Source organism: Athene cunicularia (genome assembly GCF_003259725.1).
Source record: "Athene cunicularia isolate RWA chromosome 19 unlocalized genomic scaffold, athCun1 chr19_part1, whole genome shotgun sequence".
In the NCBI taxonomy this organism is placed as follows: domain Eukaryota; kingdom Metazoa; phylum Chordata; class Aves; order Strigiformes; family Strigidae; genus Athene; species Athene cunicularia.
In genome coordinates this window covers 1,242,968-1,267,153 of record NW_020799124.1, presented here as the reverse complement: position 1 = coordinate 1,267,153, position 24,186 = coordinate 1,242,968, and the positions used below count along the sequence as shown (strand labels likewise).

The 24,186-nt window shown below is 41.4% G+C and overlaps 2 protein-coding genes across 2 annotated transcripts in view; one reads left to right on the top strand and one right to left on the bottom strand.

The window, feature by feature from the left end:
• The window catches only part of NF1 (neurofibromin 1), a 153,564-nt gene that overhangs the window by 31,402 nt on the left and 97,976 nt on the right, over nucleotides 1-24,186 (bottom strand). The window contains exons 30-36 of the mRNA XM_026861758.1: nucleotides 23,743-23,878; nucleotides 19,468-19,530; nucleotides 17,396-17,554; nucleotides 16,475-16,572; nucleotides 16,187-16,333; nucleotides 15,649-15,795; nucleotides 15,214-15,324 (exon numbers count right to left, since the gene is read on the bottom strand). Of these exons, the coding sequence (XP_026717559.1) occupies nucleotides 15,214-15,324; nucleotides 15,649-15,795; nucleotides 16,187-16,333; nucleotides 16,475-16,572; nucleotides 17,396-17,554; nucleotides 19,468-19,530; nucleotides 23,743-23,878 (861 nt within the window). The remainder of the gene's footprint in view (nucleotides 1-15,213; nucleotides 15,325-15,648; nucleotides 15,796-16,186; nucleotides 16,334-16,474; nucleotides 16,573-17,395; nucleotides 17,555-19,467; nucleotides 19,531-23,742; nucleotides 23,879-24,186) is intronic.
• OMG (oligodendrocyte myelin glycoprotein) lies at nucleotides 3,395-7,255 on the top strand. Its single transcript, XM_026861772.1, has 2 exons — nucleotides 3,395-3,529; nucleotides 4,272-7,255. The coding sequence occupies exon 2, from the start codon at nucleotides 4,278-4,280 to the stop codon at nucleotides 5,595-5,597; it is 1,320 nt and encodes a 439-aa protein (XP_026717573.1). The 5' UTR covers nucleotides 3,395-3,529; nucleotides 4,272-4,277; the 3' UTR covers nucleotides 5,598-7,255.

Here is a 24,186-nt window from a genome sequence, read left to right as displayed (position 1 = left end):
CTTCGGTCTTGGCTCATATCCATCAAAAGAGGTTTCTTTACTCAGGACAATCCTGTTTGTCAATACTGCTGCGAGCGTTTCATGTTTTGTTCCAGGTCCATAACCACGTACCATAATTGATAAATATTATTTTTAATCACTGTTAGGACCCTCTCTGCTGATGTCTTTTTCTGATAAGGTGAAGATAGATAATAATAATCCAGACACACTCTTCAAAAAAGTCAATAATGATCAATCAGGTTGAAAATCTGCTTGTTTGTGAAGTCAGTGACAAACCTGCTGATTTGGAAAATGGAAACAGGCATGAAATTTTAAACACGGGTCTAAATTCTTTCCACTACTACAGTATTAAAATAAAGTTGTCTGGTGTCGGTAAGGCACAGCCATACAACACACAGTTTTCAAGTCAGTGTGTTCTATTTCATTCCTGCTACAGGAGCGGACACATTTAAAGAGGCTGCAGGAAAATGGCCAGCAACCAAGTAATCCTGGTCCTCCTCTACGGCGAAATCTGGAAATCACTTTCTACAGCAACACCTCAAAGCATTTCCATGAATAAAAGAAATCCATACGCCGGTATCAGGGGTCTGATAGAAGACAAAGCTCCTCTGTATCGACTGCAAGCAACTGGACCCGGCTTACACAAGTCTGGGAGAGCACTGACAGTCACGCCACCGCCTCAGTTCCCCACAGCAGAGGCAGAACCCAGCGAGGGAAGCTGGATAGCAGCGCTGATAATTGGCATCATCTTGGTTAGCATGATAGTGGCCATTATCGTCATTCTTCTGTGGAAATGCTGCAGGAGGCCGGTTCTAGCCGATTCACACTGGGCAGGCCGGTCTCCGTTTGCAGACGGAGACGTACCAGATGTCTTCATGGACTCCAACCAGGCTACCAAACGTTCATCAACTTTATTCATGCTGCCTTGGAAATGGAAACAAGACACATGCCTACAGCACGATCCCAGTGCACCAGAGAAACCATCCCCCCCCCCGCCGGTACGGAAACGAGCCCGGTGCCTCCGGCCGGGCCCTGCTCTGCAGCCAGTCCGGCCGCGGCCCACGCAGAGGCATCTCCACCTCCCGCCATGGAAGCGGCAGCCTGCGCCCAGGCCTCCTGTCCTCTCCCGGCGGCGCCACCCGAGGGCCCAGATCTGCCACCTCCACCGGACTGGCTCGGGGAACCCACCGGGGATCCCAGCGGGGATCTCGGCGAGTCCCAGGAACCCCTCTCGGAAGCAGAGGAGCAACTGCCCCCCCCACCACCCGAGTTACTTGCTCAGGAGATTCACGAACCACGGCCCCAGCCAGAACACCCTGTGTAGACTGCCAAAACGGACTGCCAGCATACTTCACATTTTTCTTAAATGAAGTATTCTTCAAATAACTGAAAAAAGGAGAAGCTGACGCAGGCAGGAACAGTGGGACCACAGCACAGGCATTTCCCCGGTGTTTCTCAACTTCAGCTTTCACAAAAGGGAACCACTTGCTTCTGCCTGGAGCAAAAAGTTTTAAAATACAATAGGGGTTGTGCCCACCAGTTATCTGTAGGTAGCGATTCCAGATTTTGAAGCCTCCAGGAAGCAGAGCAGGCACACCTTTGTGTGCATTACACACATGCAGCACACCCAGACGTGGAGCTTTCAAGAAACGGTACAGCTTGAGGTACTCTAAAAACTGTGTGTTCTACAGGGCTGTATAAGTGAATGCAATGAATACAAATATAAAATAATAAAGCTTTCTAATTCCAAGATGTTTTGGTCACTTAAAGCACAAGATACAAAAGCTCTGAATCCAAACCCGTGGAAATGCCTCGACACGCATACACACACACACATACATGTTGTCTTTCATACCAAGGCCCATTGTCTGCATACAACTGGGGAACGGTTTGGTAACAATGGTAACAGGTATCTGAAAGAAATCCTCCTAGCAGCCATCAGTTGTTCTTTACTAACAGCAATGAGATTTCCTTCAGATCAAATATTGCCAAGGAGTTCAGTGGTGTAAAACCTCCAGTCACTTCACACTGTTGTTCAGTAAAGCAGAAAACAGTGCAAGCAAAGAGTTAATACAGCGGTCACAGAAAAACCTGAAATGGCTCAAAATACTTGAAGAGCAAGCCTGAAAAGGCTTTCTTTCACCTGAACACTTTTGATTTTTATGGTTAAACTGGTTAAACAGTTTGCAGAACACCCAGGTGGATGATTAGCGGTGCGCATTCACTAGTCTCTTCTTCTGAAGCCGTATTGTCAGACTGTACTCAATATTATTCATATGAAATTTTAAAAATTAATGTTGCGTGGATGCCAGATTCCTTTTAACTCAAGGTGTCCAAGTGTCTTACATGTCTTACATGTTCCTTTCTGGGCCCTGAGAACAAGCAAAGCTCAGTCCTGTCTACAACCATGCACTTTGACAAGCTAACTTCTTGGTGGGAATTAGGAGGGTGGTCTCAGAAATTTTTATTTTTTTTTTAAACCTACATTAATGTTTAGATTTAGCGAAAGAAGCCGCTAGATGCTGAAGCTAACTTTCCGTGACATCCCTGAAAAACAGCAAAGAGACTGTAGTTTTGAGTTTCCTTGTGGAGGGAACATTTGTGGATGTCGCACAGACCACGTGTTGGGTCATACTGTAAGAATAAGCTTGAAAATCATTAAATTACCACTGAAAATTAAAAGTTATAAGTTATGCAAATTCAATTCTGCTGTGTGTACAATGAACATATGATATATTTTTTTCTTACCATTTATATAAGCTTTATGATTGTGTATGCCTAAAGAATAGCATTCAACCATGCAAAGATTTTTTTTTTTAAAAGGCTTGTTGCATTACTCCATGGTTATAATGCTGTTCATTTTAACATGTCCACTCTTACCATATCGTTTGGAGAAATTCAGATAACGATTTCCTACAGAAATCTGTAAAATCCAACAAGCTGAGCTATGCTATACCTGATAATCCTGGATAGCCTGAGCTGAGGAGAAAACTGAACACTTTAAAATTATGAAGATCTTCTGACAGCGTAGCTTAAAAAGCTTAAGGTAGGAAGCCTGAATTAACACTACAGGGGGAGAGGCCAATCGAATGTGAAAAAGAATACTAACTTCACACGACTTTTTAAATAGGAACACTTAAATGGAACTGTAGCTTAAGCTAAATCAGCCCACAGAAATTTCCTCCAGTGCTGTTTACGTAGGCAATTTTACATGTAAGGCTTTGAGGCATTAACACATCATAAAAGACAGACCTGGAGAAGTTAACTGATTCAAATTCTAAAACCCAACTATTTTCTGGAGTATGCTCGCTTTGCAATAAATTTGAGTCAGCACCAACGACAGCTCTGCAGTCCTCCAGTGTTAGTGCAGATCAGGTGGTTGCAGAGCCCCGGCTCGCAGCAATACGATGCAGCTGAAGAGGCAAGCACAATCCACAGACAGCAACTGGAGCTACTCTCTAGAACAAGCCGACCTCTACGCTTAAACCTCTCACAGAAATGACGTGCTGATATTGCAGAAGAGATTACGGTAAGTCTGTGATTTTTTGTTTTTCATCACAGAAACCGACTACAGAATTAGAGGCAGAAATAAGAACGAAATTATTAGTTGATGACAGACGCTTGCACCAGAAATTTGCTGCAGTGTCAGAGATTTCTTACGAACGTTAATTCAGCTTTCAAACATGTGTTGCCAGCTTTGAGAATGTAATTTACACTACGACTGAAGAAAAACAGCAACGTGCATGTTAGCATGAACATGGAATCTGGGTTTCCAACTAAATTCCTAACAATTTCAGATGCATTTTAACCAGTTCTACTTAAGCAAACAGCATGCATGTATGGGGGGGACTGCTACATTACTGCAGAGATTTGTAAAGCAGATCCAGTTGACAGCCATTTTTTCATCCTGTATAAAAGAACACATTATTCCGAACATAATATAGGCTTGAAATCACTAAAAACAAGAAGCAGACATTGTATAACATTTGGAAGAGACTTGCATTTTCGGAAGAAAGCCCTCATTTGAGCTTGAGGGGGAAAGGGAGATGAAAAAACAAGTCTCATTCTGCCAGACAACATGACAGTCTATGAAGGGATGCTTTGTAAAGTCTCTCTTGAACAATTCTAAAAAGGACCGTGCCACAAAGGGGTTTATTGATATTTTTACTTTATTTCTCCTGCAAGTGGACGTTGCAAAGACAACCCTTATAAAGAAATAAAATATATTACATGGATTTAAAGGGTGTCATTTTTGGTATATTTATTTTCAGGCAACAATGGAATACCAGATATTGAATACATCTACCTGTCTGCTGGTCCTTCTGTTTTTCACACCCACTGTTTTGGGTATCTGTCCTTCTAACTGTACATGCTCAGGAAACGACAGGAACGTGGACTGTTCAGGCAGAAACTTAACCATACTGCCAGACGGACTTCAAGACAACATCACATATTTAAACCTGTCCTTTAACCAGTTTGTAGATCTCGATCATCAGCTAACGAGATTCACCAACCTGAGGACCCTTGATATTTCAAATAATTGGCTCAAGAATGTTCCTGCTCATCTGCCCAAGTCCTTATGGGAATTATATGCCATAAACAACAACATTAAAGTTCTCCAGAAACTTGATACAGCTTACCAGTGGAATCTTAAAGTGCTCGATGTTTCCAGGAACATGGTGGAAAGAGCTGTTCTGATCAACAACACACTGAGCAGTCTCAAGTTCCTCAATCTCAGTAGCAACAAACTCTGGACAGTTCCAACCAACATGCCCTACAACATCGAGACGGTGGATCTATCCAATAACTTCTTGTCCCAGATACTTCCAGGAACGCTGGTGAGGCTACAACACCTTACAAGCCTCTACCTGCACAACAACAAGTTCACATACATTCCCGACAAAGCTTTTGACCAGCTCTTTCAGCTGCAAGTAGTAACACTATACAACAACCCCTGGTCCTGCAGCGATCAACAAAATATCCCTTATTTGCTTAAATGGGTGCAGGGAACAGCCGCCAGCGTTCTGGGGGCTCCCTGCGCTAACCAGTCCGCGCTCTGGATGAGCGCCACGCCAGCTTCAGCCGCTCCCTCCGGTCCAGACTCCAGCCTCTTCATTAAAGGGATGAAGGCAGCAGACAAAGCTACTTCTCCAGTGGCAACCGAGTCGACCAAAATGACAAAAACGCATAAACAATTTAAAGCTAAGGAAGTCGCTACCTTGGCGCCCTTAAGCCAAACCGTACTGTTTACGAGCACAGACCAACCGCTGCTCCTCTATCCCGAAGACCTGAGGACTAGGAAGGTGAGCTCTCAAGAAGCAGCAGCCACACACACAATCTACATCAAAGATTCAACCGAGGTGAACTCAAGCCTGACTCGTTCCACAGGATCATCCACTACTCCTATGACTTTAAGTATCACCAGTGGAATGCCAACAAACTACTCCAAAATGCCTCCAAGCACAACTGCTACCTTAAGGAAAGAGGAATCCACCACAAATATTTTGAATACTCGTGTGCCCTCCAAAGCAAGTATCTGTGAGATCTATTTGGTTTATGCTGTAATGCTTAACGCAGTGGCAATGTTTATTGCCTAAGGGCTTGTATCTTGTGAAAATTATTGAGTTTAGTCCTGTGATACATAGCTGGAGTTAAGACATCCAGGTCAAACAATGAATCAAAAACCAAGAAACTCGAAGTTCTGACTCTGATCTAAAGAAAATAACAGTTCTTATTGAAGAAGTGCACACTAATGTCTTGATACTAAGCTGCTACTTATTTTAATATGTCTTAATTGAGTAAAACTAACCTATGGTTTTGTTTTTAAAACGTGCTTATTTTGTATTTAAATTTTTAATTTTACTTGCACAGAATAAAACATCAGAATTTTAAGTACTGATTTTATGTATGATTTTGTCATTAAACAACTGGAAAAAAAAAAAACAGAAGGCCTGTATCATATCTGCATTGTCTTGCTTGACTTGCCAGTGAGCAACTCTTGTAATATAGCAGCACAGATTCTTTGTAAGTTATGACGACATGCAAAAGGAAGGGGAAAAAAATATAAAGGCACTAAACCTAGCTGTTTCACTAATCAGAAGTTGTTTCTGAGAAAAATCGCTAGCATGTATATCTATGTTTGCTTCATATGTATTAGGATATTTTCAATATGAAGAACAACAGTTTTGAATTTAGGAATTCAATATGACAATGCCATGATGTCTACTAAGAGGGTGTAAACTGAGAAGGCAACACGGTCCAACTTCAGCATGGGATAAGTGGTAGGGGCTGATATCTCTTTTTGCTCTGTCTTGACTTAGAGACTGCAGGCAAGTTATTTCTCACTCTCCATATTAAAAATTTAAATACAAAAAAAAAAAAAAAAAAAAGATAAAAGTAGAGGAAAACACAAGATGTTCAATGCCATGACACTCTCCATCAACAAGGAGTTATCTACACAAATTAATGAAATGGAACTCCTTAACCGTATTTCAAGTGACATCCAAAAACCTGAAATGTTAAAGTATTATGCTTTAAAAAATATTGCAAATCAGCCAGAATGTATCAAATTAGTACTTTCTGATCAGTAAAATGAAATAGCAGCCAATTCCTAATGCAAGTTACATAACAAATCAATTAAGGAATTAGTTGTCAAGCTGTCATCGGAACAATCCTTGAGTCTTGTCACTTAAAGAAAAATGAATTCAGTCCGTGGCATTGAACATGCCCAAGCCCTTGCTTTATAAGGATGAGCATGAATGCTATTCTCCTCGACATCTGCACCATCAGCGAGTAGAAATAGTTGCACGCATGGATCTGTCCACTCTAGGAAAATAATTTAAAATTATGTGGCAAAGGTATAATACAGATGAAGTTTTGCAAACAGCATGAAATGAAAACTGAAGAACAAGTTCACTGAAAAAGTATTATTCACTTAGTATTACAAATCTTTATGCAATGTTTTCCATTCATTTCAGGCCATTTAATTTCCAGTTATTGTAGCATGAAGGTGCTGCAAAACCCAGAGAACCTCACTGCTGAGACTGGAGTCCTCTACCTGTTTCTCCTAGGTGTCACTGAGGGCTGTAAGACCATTTGCAACCACCGGTACCAGAGAAATCACAACTTTCCAATTGTGAACAGTCTTTCTATAACCAGAAACGTGTTTTAATTTCTAACAGTAAATGTTACACAACGAATTTGTACAGTTATTTCATTGGCATTTAAGTAAAAATAAAGTTATGTTTGTACTGAACTGAACTAGTGACAGTGCTTCTTTTCAAAATAAGCATAGTAATATCAATTGAGAATAGTTTATTATACAAACCCATTTCAAGCAGACATTCGGCTCAATCTTCATGTCTTACGGGGGAAAATTATGGTCAAATCAAATTGTATTGTTTTAATACTGATGTATCCCTAGTTTTGTCTATTAATGAGGTGATAATAGTAACACAGGTCTACCCTTCCCCTTTCTACCCTTTAGAACTTGCAAACACCTAAGGCAAATCTCTAGCCACTAGAAAAGGGGTGGCTCTCCCCCCTCTCAAAAAAAGACTCTCCATGTTTAATAGGACAGAAAACTTTAAAAAATCCCCAAATCAAAGACTGACATTTCAGGTAGACAAGAACTAGTTATCCAAACCAAAATTCAGACAACCTAGACCGTGAGCAGTATGTGCACGCACCCTCGACAGCCAGCGGTGGTCTCTCATTCTATGAAGTGGCTACCAGCACTCCAACAGAGTCGCCCGCTTGCACAAGTTCCATATATTTTCCCCGGGTTAAATAATCTGACATGAGTTGATAAATGCCACTAACTGGGATCAGGATTAAAGAAGTGTCACTGCCTGCCCCTCTCTGTGGATGCTCAATGTATTTGCTAAGCACTGACTGACTAAAACCAACCTACACGGCCTGAACCACGTAGTTCCTAGAACATACGTACAGTTTCATCCACAGGGCTTAACGCAGCTGAGCTCGCAGGGTAGGACAGAGATCACCAAACGAGGTGCTACGACCAAAGCACCTCGAGTTGTGGAAACTACATGAAACGCTACACGTCTTTGCTGAACAACTCAATACAGGATGCCAAACTCTGCTGTACGCAAAAAACCTACACGGAATCAACTTTAATTGCTCTGAAAATGTTTCCCCCATAATGAGACTACGGAGTTGCTGTTCACCGAATAAAAAAAAAAATTCCAGAAGTCATCTGGGACAAATTGCAAGTCCTCATACTGAATGCCTTGCTGCCCAGACTTCAAAGTCTTAAGCGTGTTGATAAAAGCCTGGCAGCGGAGATGGGGGTGTGGGGTTTTCCAAATCCATGCACGGGGTAGGGGAGCTGGGGTACAAAACACCTGCGGATGGGTATGAAGGTAAGATGGCAGCCCCAAGCTCCAGGGCATGCTCTCTACCCGTGTCTGTGGTAGGTGCAAGCAAGAGGGCTTCCTAGTCAGACTGCTTTCCATAAAGCCGACTGAAATTTAGGTTTCCTTGTATTTTTCTGGAATACAGATGAGTCGATAAGGGAGCAGCGAGTAGGCAGGGAAATGTGGGAGTCGTGCACTTGTTGCTTGGCAACAGCACAGTCAAATTGAAATAAAAGTGATGGGCATGGACGTGAACACAGCAGCACCAGCTTGTGCCGTTTTAAACACGCTGATCGTTCAAGTCCATGACAAATACAAAATCATCGACTCTCAAGAAATTCTTTTTTATAAAATATCTACTTAGAATTTCAGGGTAATATTCAAAATACTCAAAAAAAAAAAAAGGTCTAGCCCACCTTGTAACAGCAATATGCTCCTTTCGAAAGGTTACAATAGCTGTAGGGGCAGCTGAGGTCTGAAGCAATAACTCAGAGGTTTGTATTCCTATTAATTAGTTTGGGATCAGCTTAAAACTTAATGGCAGTACTTCAGGATCAATATTTATTGATTTATTGATCATTTTAGTAACAGGGACTAAAACCAGAAGAGCACTGGCTTCAGAAGTCAGGTTGTTGCCCAGGAAACAAATTGTGAAGAGAAATGACAGAAGGAATTAAATTTCACAGCACAAGGAGGATATAAACTGATCCAGATATATCAGTAAAATGACTCAACAATGCCCTAGCAACAAGATCTCATACTACCAAAAAAAACCCCCTCAAAACAACTCAACCGAAGAAAAAAACCAACCCAGCCTGCTGCAAGCCCTCAGCCATCCTGCTAGCTCCAATCTACACAGTCCTTCCACATTTCACACCTTGAAAAAATGACATCTGGCTCAGAACCACGAGACAAACACCCCAAATACGCACCACACCGGCACATCCCTGTTAGCAGAAAAGATGCCAGAGCATCCTTCCAGGGCAAAGACCCACCCGCGGGGTTTGGAAAGGCAGCCCCGTGGAGGCAGGCGCTGAAGATAAAGCAAGCAATGAAAAGGGAGGTAAAGGCAAGCAATACTCCACCTAGTAACAAGGCTGATGTCCACGTGTAACAATATTTTCATTACATACCCTGCACCCGGGTAGGACGCACAGCAGTCGGCTCCCTACCAGCCCTTCACGCCACACGGGGACACACACCTGACCTGCACCATGACCACTACGGGTCGGCAGGCATTTCCTTCGAGGAATTCAGGTTTGTGTTCACTCAGAAATCCCTGAGACGCATTTATAAAGCTATTTTATTGAAGAGAACTTTTCAGATTGTTTAACTGCCAGGTAACTCCATCACTGACTAAAAAGAATTTCTGTAGAGCTCAGTATCACAAAACCAGGGACATCATCTCCATGAACAGCGGATCCGCAAGAGATCAGAGCCCATCCTACAGCTCATTTGTATTTCTGGTCTCTTTTCACCCCAAAACCACAGTTCAACAGCCAACAGTTTGCTGACTTTGGAACGCCCCAGCTGCGTGGGGCACGCAGAGGTAAAGCAGCATTAGAAAAACCCCACAGCAAACTTCCACCAACGCCTGACTCCAAATAGCTTTCAGATGGCTGGTTAGGAGAGAGGATTCACTTCCACTACTGCCCGATGTTCAAGCCTTATTTTTAGTCACCCACTCCTTTCCGCTGAATTCAACAATCCTAAACATCAGTTACTAAATAAAAGGTCACGGCTACCCCTAGTACTTTGCCAAGTAAAACGGCTTAAAATGCAGTTACATGCAGCAGAGGTATTTTAAAGTTTCACAGTGATGTCACCAGAATTACAGACATAGCAGTGAGACACACAGAACTAAAGAGTTTCCCTTCCAGGAATTTTATGCTGTCTGAACAGCTACTAGTTAATACAAGAAGGTTCAGATGAAGATGACATAACTTATTTTGGGCAAGTCAGAAGATGAAATATTTGTCTATCATTTTCACTCTAAAGTTATGTAATCTCAGCGTGTCATCAGCTACTAGGAAGCTGATAATTAAAAAGCACTTTGCAGTGCTTTCTGTTTAATATTCTCTTTTTTCAACTTTACATCTATTGTCTCAACTGGCAAATTCTCCTGCGGACATGTTTCACGGCCAAATTCAATATACATCCGTAACAGTTCCACACAGTAGCTACTGACACAACAAACAAGTGACACCCTCCTTTGTTATTTATGTACCAGCTGTATTAGGGCCCATTACTGGCTTCTCCAGATGAGGAAAGTTTTGCTCTCAAACATCCGTGTACCGTCACTCACCGAGCTGGCACCTTTTTCCAAGGAACAGCACATGCCCAAATTGCAATCAGTATTAATGATCATATACTTTCTCAGGTAAGGAAGCAAGCAGAAAAAGTTGAATTATGTGCAAGTAAAGGGCATGAAGTTATCAGTCATAAAATCTCATAGTTGTCATCAAGAGCCCTTACGCATAATTATGAAAAGCAGATTCACCTGCGCTGGATTAGATGCAGAATTCAACCCCATGCTTTCATTACATTCAGGTACCACACTGACTGAGGCAGACACTGAAATACCATCCTCCTACCCCAGATTAAGCGAGCAAGCGTTCCAAGTTCCCCTCAAATACCCACCACAGATCTCACCTGAAGAAAGGGAGAAGACATCTCATTTAAACAGGCTCACTCATCCTAAAATTAACGATGCAGCGACACAACAGCACTTTGAAATATTAATATATTAATACTTCTGTTGTTATATATTCCACCTAACTCATGAAAGATGTGGGGGGACCCCACTACCCCAGTGTTTGCCTTAGAAAAGCACAAGGTATCTTACGAAGTTGAAGTATTCCGGAAAGTATATATTCTACTTATTTTCTTTATCCTAAAGAGAAGACATTTTGTCTTGTGATATATATTTGCACATGTCTCAGAAAAACGGTCCCTGAAATGCCTTTGATGGAATTGAGGGGAAGAAAGGAAATGCAGGTGGGAGCAGGCAGAACAAACGACTCCAGCTGATGCTGACAGTCTGACAACTTTTCAAGCTTGCTCCATTACAACAGAGAATAAACACAACAACTGGGAGGAAAAATTGAGCTTCCAAACGTCTAATTTCATTCCTGAATTTTCATGATCAGTCTTTTCTCATGACAGCAGTACAACTACTTCAGAAGGGGTCTGGACATAACACACCATAAACTCTTCAGAGATTCAACTGCATGAGGTTACGTTGTCTACAGCAATCAGCATCCTTTTAAAAAAACATTTATTTAAGCTGATACATGCTGTCCATGAGTACATATCCTTTTTTAAGCCTTTGCAGAAATCAACTTCAGCAAAAAATCATAATCCAAGGATACGTAATTTAAGTGTTCACAGTGAGCTAGTCCCATACAAAATACAGCCTTTAAAAACGTGTCCTTAGTTAAACTTGCAAAACTCTGTGTGCAGATTTAGTGTCAGGAATCTCTAGGAAAAAAATGAACATGTAAACAAAGGGAAGGCAGTCAAAGTAATTTCAGCTTCAGCACTGTAAACTCACTTTACTGTCTATTCTGCATCCCCTTTGAACCTTCATGGCATCACTAACTTTTTTTTCTACTGCCTCGCAGAAATGAAGTGCTCAAACTTAAGATTCAATAAATCTCTTCCTAGTACAGAATTACACGGAACATTCAGATATCCCCGTAAAGTCGCTCTACAAGTCACGTGCTGCTCAATGTTTTCTGAAAAGCAGAAAACAGCATTAGATACTAGACATGCAGATACACGTCTCACTGAAAACAAAATGATTCTGGTCTTGCTTCGACAACCATCACTAATATTCCAAAAGGAGAGCTTCCAGAAGCTACCCCTCTTTTCAACCACCTTGTTGTAAAATGTGAAAAGATAACACATGATAGTTTAATTCTAGTTAATTACTGCACAGCCATGTTCTAAAGGCCCGCTTCAGTCAACACAACAGGCCCAAAGATGACTCAAAGACCTCAAAGAGGGCAGAGAAGCGTGGTACCGCTTTTGAAAATTAAGACAGAAGCTAAGTGGTACTACTTATCTTGTCTTCCTCCACTCCATCCAAAGAGCCAAGGGTGGTGAAAATGCAGAAAAGGGGTCAAGTTAAAGGAAGGCAATTTCCCAAGCAAAAAGAAGGGACAGATAAAGGCTGACCTGGACAACTACGTTCTCTCGTACAAATTCTATTTCAGAGCTCTAAGTCATTGGGAAAACAGTTCAGAAATTTTGTATTCTTACCTACTTCTGTGCAATGAGACTTTGTGTTATTTAGTATTCCTTCAATTAGCATGAGCTAACAGACTCATTAAGTGCACAACTGACAGAAAGCAGGGGCACTTGACTCCCATTCACATCAACATTACCCCCAGCTCAGCCCTATTACACTTCCTTTTTAATTCCACCTCTGGACTGCCTTACACCTAAAGTCTTCCTCAGAGCTACCAGTGAAGCCAGTGTTTGAGAACTTTCACAGCAACAAATTTAAGAGAATGTAAGCATTTCCTCCCTACATTACCAGCTTGGAAGCAAGTGGTTTCTGCTGGGTTTTTTAGAGCACGAAAACACCCCTCTGGCACGCCTGTACAAAATTCCAGAAGAAGGAAACAGTTTTGAAATTTATTTTACCTTTCACATTGATACTGAACAGAAGTTTTGTTTGTTTGTTGCTCTGAAAATCAAAAACATAATAAAAGAAATGTGAACAGATACATTCATTTGCTGGATCTCTAATTGCATCCTGGCTAGGAAACCGTATTTAAGTAGCAGAATTCAACTACCAATTCAGAGGTTGTATTTGAACAGGCTCTTCAAATCTTCCTCATTTTTTAGCCTCCAACCTGAATTTGGAATAACGTATGTTTGTTATCCGCTAGTAAAACAATAAAATCTTCCAATTTTTGAAAATGTTCCAAATTTTGCCATTTTGAAAATTTCCGAGGGGAAGTGACAAGTCACATGGGATAACAGAGCACAGGTTTTCTAGGAAAGGAAGCTTGTAACAAACTACAGGGTAAAAAGCACTACCGAAAACAATGGAAAACTATGAAAATTAATAAACTTAAGGATCTAACATTTTAACTGAAAAAATCTGAACATGCCTGCTGGGTATGATTTTCATTAGAAATCTGTAAATTTGCAGAATGCCTCGCTTGCAGACGTGTACTGACTAAACTGCCGAATGCAAACAGAAGATGCTGCTAAAGAAGCCGTTTCCTCTGCTTGTTCTCCTTCTTACAAACGGTCGGCAGAAGGTTCCCCACTCGGATCACGATGGTACTTTTTGCAGGAGGTGGCACCATCACTGAAGCTGCCGCCACGGCCCCTGGAGCAGCAGGGGAGCCCCCCCGGGGCAGCACCAGCACCACCAGCAGAGGTTTCTCCTCCAGCCCGGCGCCCCGCAGGCCGAGGCAGCACAAGGGTACCACCAGCAAGCCCCCACTGGTGCAGCAGCCACCCCACGGGCAGCAAACAAGCAGCCCAGGAGCACCAAAGCGACCGCGTGAGCTCCACCAGCCCCGGGCCACCGGCGGCTCCGCCCGCACGAGCCCAGCCGCCACCAGCAAAACCCACGCGGGCATCGGCACCAGAAGCCAAACCCAAAGGCATCGGCACCAACCCCACCAGGGGCACCCAGAGACACCCGTGAGCACCCCCAGGTGCCAGGCTGACGGCGGGACCCTCGCTCCCAGGGACTTCACCCACCTGGGGGCAGCGCCAGAGCCAGCGGGGGGCCCTGCCACCCCCTGCGCCTCGCCAGCACCGCAGCCCGGGGGAGAGGCGCAAGAGCTCCACAGCCTCATCTCTACAGTTCTGTCCTTGAGGGCACTTGGGTGTGAGCACAAGGGTTTTCCTTCTCTTAGGCAGACTGACCTTATTCACGAGGGTCATGACTAGGACACTGTTGGCATATGCTGTCCTCCAGGGGGTTACAGTGCAGTCACTTAATAACTAGATTGAAATATCAAGTTTCAGTTATATCATTACCCCAGTGGCAGCTTTAAGACTGCAAACACTAACTTAAATAAAACTGGCTTGTTTGGGGGTTTTTCTGTTGTTGGTTTGGTTTGGGGGGATTTTTTTAAGACAGAGAATTGTAACTTATTTAACCCCAAACTGACTAATATTGATCTTGGAATATTATTCCCAAATTCTTCAATACTGCTGCATATTTTACTCATTATTAAGAATCACTGTTTTCCAGAGTAGGGAAGACTTAGAACTTTCAAAATTTTGTTTCATTGGAAAAAAGTCTTTTGTAAAGTTCACACATCGACATCTGCTTTTCTTTTACTTTAGTGCTATTTCCACAGAACTCAATCACCTCCAAAAACACGGTATTGTTGTCACTTCAAACATAATGGTGACACTGAAGCAACATTATGTCCTGACTCTGTACGAAACTTCTAAATACTTGTATTCCTCTTTAAAATGGAATATAGAGATTATTTAAAGAAACGTTATCCCGTGTTTTAGCTTGTTACTCATACTTCAGAAAATGAAGATGCTAAAATCACTAACAGGTTGACAGCGATGTGGTGTAGATGTATTTTACTTGAGACAGTGAAAAATTAATTAAATGTATTTAACATTTTAAGTATTCTTCCACGGATAACTCACATACTCCTGGCTGGAAAAACTACGACAGTTCTGCTTTAGGAAACAACTCAATTAAAAAATACTGTCACCAAAGTTTGACAAATAAGCTATTTTCAGACTCTTGTTTGTTATGAAGTTGGTGTCCCTTTCTTACATACACTTGATACTTTTGATTTGACATGTTTATTTCAGACAGGGAAGGTGAAAGTTTCCTTACCGCCGAGCAATGTAGTAGAAAACAGGATTGCCAGCTTTCGATGTCCCAGCTTGGTAGAAAATATTTAATGTTTTCAGCGCTTTGAACTCCTCTTTTTCATGTACCTGATGCCTAAAAAGCAGTACACAGACGACAACTTTTCACAAGTGCCCTTCAAAAAACCCCCAAACCCTCTTTTATTTGCATCTTTAAGCAAAAATTTTACGTTCATACAATCTTGAATCTTTGTTAAATCACAAAGGTTACTGCCGTCTCCGGATTTCAATTTAAGTTTTGAAATTAAAATTTACTCAGCAACCTAAAATGTATTTGTAGACCCAGATTTTTAAACTTCCCTTCAAAACGGAAGCTGGAGTCTTAATAACTACTTATACTCCTTACATACCAAAGTCTGGAAACCCCCCGAGTGTGTCCCCTCCATCATAACCTCATTACCTGGTCATAAATTCTTCAAATTTGGAACTAGTGAGATTTAAGCTGGACCAATGGGTGTCTGCCACGGGTTTGTGCTCAGGAGGACCCAGATAGGCAAGGAGAGTAGCCATCTTGTCAAAAGGTCGTCTTCCAACAGCCTTGTGGTCCCTAGAAACAGCGTATTACTTAAAAGTCCTTCTTTACTCAGCAATCCCAGGGGTCTTTGCCCGCTACCCTTCCTTACCTTGAACACGCTGCATTTCTTTTTTTTTAAATTAAAAAAACGTTCAGTGAAGAAATAAGAGAAATGTTTGCTACCCGCACAGTTTCCAAAAGCTAAAACAACTATACACTTGCACAGAAGGCTGGCAGTGAAGCAGGCAGCAAAGACGCTCGGCAGGTTCCCAAGAATGGCTTCTCAATAAGACAAAAGTTCCAAACGTAAGATCATTCAGCCTTGATATTCTTCTCAGCAATAACAACAAAGCATCTGAAATTGTTTCCAAATACTCATTTCCCATCAGCAAGTCCCTTCTTTATAATATTTCGGAAGTCTTACCTGTTGCTGGAAAGGTACTGGCCAATCTTCTCCTGGTTGTTCCAGAGCAACCGGTGCAAAGCGAGAACGTTGCCATCGCTGATGAAGGACAGGCTGTGATTGACAGTGTCACTAGCTGGGCAATCAGACGCAATATCAAGGAAAAACCTAGAGTCCAAAACCAGTAATAACCGTCAGCGCGGGAGGGCAATCTGCCGAGGGGACTCAATGTAAGTTAAAGGCGGTAAGAACATTCTCCGCTTACTCTTCACACGACACAGACTCTGTGCAAGTTTCCAAAGGGCCTACCTTCGTGCTGCATCAAAATTGCTTTTTACAAAATCATTAAAAGGCCGCATATGTTCTTCTTTTGTAAACAGGACGTGGTTGGCAATACTCTGAAGTATCTGAATTATAAAAAGATGGTAAAGACACATAAAGGTTTAATGTATTAACTGCTATGGTAGTCAGCGTAACTTCCCCAACAGAAATATTTTGTTGTGAAGCCTCAAGACAAAAAATGGCCAATAAGCCAATTAACTCCAAGTATGTTCACTTTCAAAATACTTCCTTCCACATACTTTTAAACACTAGAAAATGACTTCTCTTATTTGTGAAGTTTTTTTAGGATTTAGACCAGGAAAATAAATCAGCTTTCAAAACCACAACTTATTAAATGTTAACTATTTCTCCTGGAAATTACAGCCATGGAGAAGCAATAGTCTATGCATATGTGAAGAAAACTATAATTTCTCAGCATTTAAAAGGGATAATACGCACAGGTCACAGAATTTGTATGCCGTTGTTAAACTTGTTACATTTTTATAGGAAATAATATCAAATGAGATTAAAGATAGGGGAAAAAAAAATCCCTTCTTTAGTGATAGTATGAACTTAGTGTCTGGCTGCCATTAGTCCCACTATGCTCAAAGTAGCATCGGTTTCTTTGATTGGCTGCAGGTAAGGTTAGAAGTTCAAGTGAAGAGCCAAAAGGCATTCTGCTATCTTATACATTATTCTGGCAGGTTTTTTTTCCATCCAGATTTCCCCATACTTACACTGCTGTGAGCTATAACATTAACACCACGATGTATAAACACAGCATGGAGACTGCATTTTAAATAAACATGAGTGTTGCTACAAAAAAAAAACAAGTTTACCTAAACTTTCTCATATTAGTCAAAGAACAGAACTAAATCAGGTAGAAGACGAAAACATTTACTGATTCACCTTTGACATCAGTTTCAATCCCCTTTCAATTCTTGGCGGAGGCTTTTTATCTAAAATCCCTGCCTCGTAAGGGGAGACAATCGCGGGGTTGATGAACCGAAGGAACATCGCGCTCCCGACGGCGCCAATGCTGTTCTGAGGAAACCGCTGACTAACCACCTACGAAGTTGAGAATTATAAAGAATATTTTTGCATTAAAGGAAAGGGAAAGCGAGCCTTGCATGGTAATCCAACTTTAAGCATTCTTTCCATACGAATCAAGCTCAATACATCTGAGTAGGAGTCTCTCGCCTTGACGGGACAAGCAGGAATGGGAGGGACCCCAGGAAGGGGCGAGGGGGCGCTCAGGCACTGCCTGGCTTTACTTCGGCCTTGGTACAAACTTTCAGGCCAAGGTGACGTTGCTACAAGAGCTACTGGACAAAGGTAAGGCGGCTTATTTCAGATGTACTGACCACTTAATTCCAGGACCCTGCCACTGACAGTAAAGCGGACAAATGCCATATGTCTGTACCCAGGTGTGCACAGTCTTCCCATCAAATACAGATAACTCTGTTTAAATTAATGGGTCTTCTATTTGTGTATTTAAAATTTCACTATTGATCAAAAGAGCCTCTCCAGCACTAAGACTTAAGCTGTAAAGTTTCAGGAGTAATTTTAAATTTGTGGGAAGGAACTATTTGTAGAAATACTCTTCAGAACCATCACATCTCAACAGGTTTGCCGAAGGATGAAAACCAGAATGAGCCAGAGCTGAGTGGCCAGCGTACTTCTCTGCCTGTACATACACCGTCCAAGATCAATTAGCAGGAATTTGCTCTAAGAACCTCAGGTTTAAAATACTGTTCTCTGCTATCTAAGAAAAAAAAGAAAATTCTGAATATGTAAGAAAGAAGAAATCTTTCTTTTTAGGAAATGTATTACTAAGGGGATAGTCTATTCTCTAGCTATCTTTCATTTGACTTTGAAAACTTAAAAATAAAGCTCCCTGACAAAAATAGAACTCTTCAATATGCTACAAGTGATTCTATAAAGATTCAGTACTTATGTGTATTTTCTTATGAGTAACAATGGTTAACCAAAACAAGTCAGATTCTACCTTTTCACAGGACAAATTAGCAAGCTTTGTATTTTAAGTTATGTTGATTAAAATAAAAAACAAACCCCATTTTACTAAAATACTTCAAAACTTAACTACTGCAATCTCAAATCGTGTCTCCTCAAACAGATAAAGCATTAGTCCATACACAGTATATCAAGAATCACTTTTGGTTCAGTAGCAACATCATTCGGTTTCCTTGTGATGCAATTACTGATGTTTTCTTGTAAAATACTAGTTTGCACACAGATTTTGCATTTAAACATGATTATTATTGTGCTCAGTTACAGCAAAAAATAAGGGAGTATTTAATAAAAGTCTAAATTTCCAGTCTGCCTCTGGTTTATTCATACTTTATATTTTGAGGTCACTGTCAAAGAAAAGGGTCTTAACTTTTAATGACACCACTTCATCACAATCTATCTATCTAAACTAGCACAGGTTACTTAAAATGGGAAATTGCTTTTCTCAGTAAATAAAGTGCTAAATTTTATTGCTTAGTCACAAGGCAAACAAAAGAAAATATATCAGAAACGAATCATATAAGCCTCTTTTCAGTAACTCATATATATTAATTGTTCTTCTCCCAGGATGCAAACTGAAGTCAAGTCATCAGCCAGAGTGTTAAAACAGCTAAACAGACTCAGATTTTCCCCAAAACCAAAGGAAACATTTTTCTTCCGCATTTTTTTTTTAATTTGAAGATGGTGGCAAGGGTAGAAGAATCAGAGCATTACATACTAAGCAGTAATGTTAAAAATGTCTTTTGTTTACTCAAATAGGCACACAGAGAATATTTTAAATATAACTTAATTCCAGTGTTAATTGAAATGAAAGCTATTTTGTGCCAGAATTAGTAGAATGATTTTACAGTGAGGTCAAATAGACTGAAGTGAAGATGTTTTGAACAAACAGCAAAAGATTTCTGTTGTGCTTCGAAAGAAATGGCTAATAAAAAGGTCTCCAAACTTACTGATTTTTTGTTTTCCTTTTTTTCTTTTACGGTAGCTTTATTCAGTAGAGAGTGGCAAGTTGCCTACAGAACAGAGATGAGCACAAACAAGTCACAGCACCAACTACATACAGCAACAAAAAAACCAATGTTGACTTGTACATAAATTACACAGTAAAATGCAACAAACATAACCAACGGAAAATGAAATATATAAACTAAAGACTGATGATGGAGTTTTTATTCCACAACTTTATTACAACTTATTTACAAAGCACTAAATACAAAACAAGCAAATGTTGCGTTTCAATCATTTCTACTATTTCTGGCTAGATTAAAAGTCAAACCGCATTAATGTGCTCATGGTACACAGTATTGGGCGTTGAATGGTATATTCAGCTTTCAAATGTATTTCACCATCCCCAAATAATTTTAATAGTAAAAATAGTAAAGTGTTATACCTTTGAAACACATATTACTTTTAAAATAAATTTAGAGTTTTAAATCTTCCCAATGTTTCTCTGTGTGTCCTTCAATTTAGTGAGATCTGTGAATCACCATGGTTATTACTACTCTGAGAGCTAAACACTGCCATAAAACACTCTGTGGAAAAAGGAAAGGGAAAAAAAAAAAAGGCAGTGGGTCTATGTGAATTTATTACAGATTTCCAAGTCAAAACATCTGACTTGATTGTGCTTATTTCTGCACTTCATTTATAGGCAGAGGGACCCACCAAGAGGCACCAGGTCCTCTCCCGTCTCCCGCGGGGGTGTGAGCGGAGGCGCAGAGGCGGCTCCCGGGGCTCGCTCCCGCGGCCTCCCGTCCCCTGGAACCCCAAACTCCCGTCCCCGAGAAGCCCTACAGCCGCGCCCGGGAAAGCTGGCAGCGCTTGGCAGTCTGAGAGCAAGCGTGCCCCCACAGTTCAAACAGTCTTTAGGGTGTCACACAAACTGGGATGGAGGAGAATTTCTGCAACTTAAGAACGGGAGAAGAGTAAAAAGGAAAAAAAAAAAACAAACAAACCCAAAAGCCACTCCGCTAACCAAGCTAAACTGAAATAGTTCAAATCTCTGCAAGCCCTGCTGATATTTAACCCGTGGTGCCTCTGCCAAATCTCTGACTTTGTGCAAGTTCCACAGTCAGCTTCTGGAGCAGCCACAGACGTACTCCATGCATCAGGCTGCTGCACGGAAGGCAAGTAAAAGTTCCAGCTCTCTCTAGGAAAATCACACACGTTTGTGTAGTTTTTACGAAACAGCCAGCACAAATTATTCGTACGAGTGACTTTGATTAGGCTTGTTGGTGACCATGTAACACTCCTGAACATACGTTACCCGAAAACCAGCAAGGGAGAATCTGTCCCAGTAACAGAAACACCTGCCAGAGCAGAGCCCAGCGTCCAACTAAATACACCACTTCGTTATGTTGCTACATTGATTAAAAACAGCTAGAAATCATTTACCGAACGCACCCGATGAGTATCTTTTGCACACCCGCTCAGTTTAAGCACAAAAAGACGCTGCAAAATTCAGTCTCATGTACGCTACTGCTTGGGATGGAACACATTCACCTTTGTGAATAATGAAGTTACCTTACAAAAATCACCTGCTTGGTTCTTATGATAAAAATGCAATAATACCCCCCAAAATTCAGATTTTAATTGTACTTTCTTTCAGATAAAGACCAGACTCTTCAAAACACTCTGGAATTTGAAAGCACAGAATAACGACACCATTTGTGATGAACAAACATTTGTACACAAATACAGGTGTTGCTAGGAAGAGTCAAAAGTATTAAACGTTGATGCGGAGTATCAGTTAAAACGCCTTGAACATTTTGCCAGTAAATCATCTCTTTCAGAAAAAAACTACTCGTTACCAAAAAAAAAAAAAAGACAAGAATAAAGCAAATAGCCTTGATACGCTTCCATAGAAGCATCTCTGACAATGCCCACTGGTGAGTACATTTTAGTAATTCCCTTTCACATAGGAATTAAAAAGGCTTTGCACAGAAATAATTTCTAGCAGTGTGTCACTGAACTGCAAATAAATCTGATACATCCTAGTAGCGGCATATAAAAGCAATTGTAGGAGAAGATGTGGGACTCTAACGTCAAATACTGGAAGCAACAACCCAGGTTGTGTGTGACGTTTTCAGTAACACCCAAATACACTCCCAGTCAGTGTTGGTGAGACTGTGGCCCTGTGAACTTGAAAACCAACTTGGCCCCCTCGGTTCCCAATTTAAAATAAAAAAAACAAGCCAGAAAAAAAAAAAACCACCAAACCACCTCGCACCAACCTGAATACAACCACTGTCAGAAAGAGAAGCCGATGACTTCAGAAGCTGTTTACACAAGCTGGTGTAGCAGAAACAAAGGCACACATTTGCATGGCTAATTCAGGGCAACGGCCCAAGATCCACCCACCACACAACTCACTGTTTCTCACTTCAGGTTCTGAGGACGGAAGCACCTGCATTTATTCATACAGCATTCACTGTAAAAATACAACTAGACCACACTGCGTAGGATTTTTTATTACTGATAATTAGTTTCCACAGCTCAGAAAAATCTATTCTCTTTGCTTTACCTCAGACCTGAGCTACCGACTCCACAGCTGAGGGGCCAGGAGTAGCTCGTCCACACCGCCTAACCGAGACCACAGCTCCAGCGCTCCGCCGAGCCCCGCTCCTGCGGCAGTCCCCCAGCAGGACTGGAAAGGGTATTTCTGTGAGCCCCGAGCCCACTGGAATTTTTAGCAGGAGCCAAATCCCCCAGAAGCACACAAAGACCCGCAAGCACCCTGGGCTCAGCAGCCTGCTGGCGGGAACCGCCACAGCGGAACTTACTCCGCGGGGGAGAGCAGCACCGGGGAAGGCTCCTCCTCTTAAACATCTTTTGTAAATGGTACCAGAACCAAGCAGGAAGAGTGTGGTCCCAGCCCGGGAGCTTCCTCAGGCTTGTGTGACAGCACTAAAGCTTTAGCCACGAACAAAAGTCAGTCTCTGTAATTTGCCTCATTAGCAGAACTCAATCAATCTGTCTCTTCCAGGTTCTCTTCCTCCTAGTCACCTGCAGAATTTCTGAATAGTCTGTTTGCAAAGCGTTTGGTCAGCTGCTTAACCAAAGCACAGCAGCCCTGTTTTACATCACAGACCGAACCATACTCCTGCTGTCGTTCTACCTCAGGAGCACGGAGCACCTGCAGCACCCCAGCTACAGGGCTGACGTGATTTACCAACTCCCGTGGCAGCGGGTCTCCTTCCCGACACACGCTAAGGGCTTCCTTACAGCTCCCACTCCTCTGCCGGAACACGATCACGAGAGAGGACAGAGCGGGATCAGAATAAAGCCTGAATGATGCAGGGTCATGACCTCACCCACAAATGATCTTTAGGAAAGCACCCTTAAACACAAACGACTCTACAGCATACAGCCAGCAGCATTTTGTACATCTATGGCCTTCCATTATACTCAGTTTATACCCAGTTTCTAAAATTCAGGACTCGTAACTCCTGTGGTCCTGCTAAACATCATACAGGTTTTTTCTTACGAGCATCTTACACCCTTTTTAACCTGCTTTTCTATCAAAGGCAGAAAGTGCCCACCTGTAAAGGACAACTAAATAATATTCCTGGAGTAATGACTCAAATAATACATTTCATTAAAAATTACTGTAAAAATTTACTTGAGAGAAATCTCTTGAAGAAATTGCCTCTATTTTTATGCAGAGAAGAACAGTCTAGAGTCAGTAACTGCACAAGTAGCTATTTTATACACAAAGTTAAGGTTTATTAAAGGCATGATCCGTAACACCTTTAGATAATTAACTTTATTTCTGATTTAATTGATCCTGTATAAAAAGTGAAGCAGCACACTGTTTCTATATTTGAAACAGTTTTGTATTCTCTCAACCCAGCAGTGATTTTTTTTTTCCCCTTTTGCTGCCTTCCCTATAAATGGCCCACAATTAACTGATAAAAGCAAGTATAACCATTATCTCCCTGGTTAACCTTTCGTATCCCATAGAGATGCTGAAGAAGAGGTTATTGTTGCCTTACTAGGTCTGAGTTCTTAGCTGTGATTCAACTCCTTAAAAAAAATAATGTTTAGTCACCTCCTGATTGTCAACTCAAATCTTAAAACACCATTTAGATTCCTGTTACTTAGCAAACGTCTGAAAACAGCCTTTAAGAAATGCCCACTATGCACCCACTACCGAACCAAGCTCCAAACTACTAGAATTATAAAAACAAAACCCAAAGTTTAGGGGCAGGCAACCATTGCAGGCATACCTGGTATAAACAATGGCACACACTGCGAAGTTGTGGTGGGAACTCCGAAGAAGAATTAATGATTGCATGAAAAAATTTTTCTGTCATTTGCAAGAGACTCCGCTGGTTCTCTTCAAGGCTTTCTGTAGGCTCCAGCCTGAAACAAACCCACAAGTGTATGACCAGCAATCAGATAAACCATACTAGCTGTACTTAGATGGCTGGTAGCAACCTTATTTCCCACGGTGAACAGAAATCTTAGAGAAATATTTATGATCTTTTACACGAAAGTTTCCATCCATATTTTAAACCACGTAAGTTAGAACCGCAAGGTCATTTAAAACTCAGTGGTAAGCAGAGAGCTGTAAGCTGGATTCTCTCACACCATCCCATACAGACACATGCATACGTAATTCCAGCTGACAACTGGTTTGACAAAGGTTTCTCTGAAAGGTTCTTGAGGTA

Coding starts and splice junctions, on each gene's coding strand:
- OMG (XM_026861772.1), top strand. CDS start 4,278: ATGGAATACCAGATATTGAATACATCTACCTGTCTGCTGGTCCTTCTG.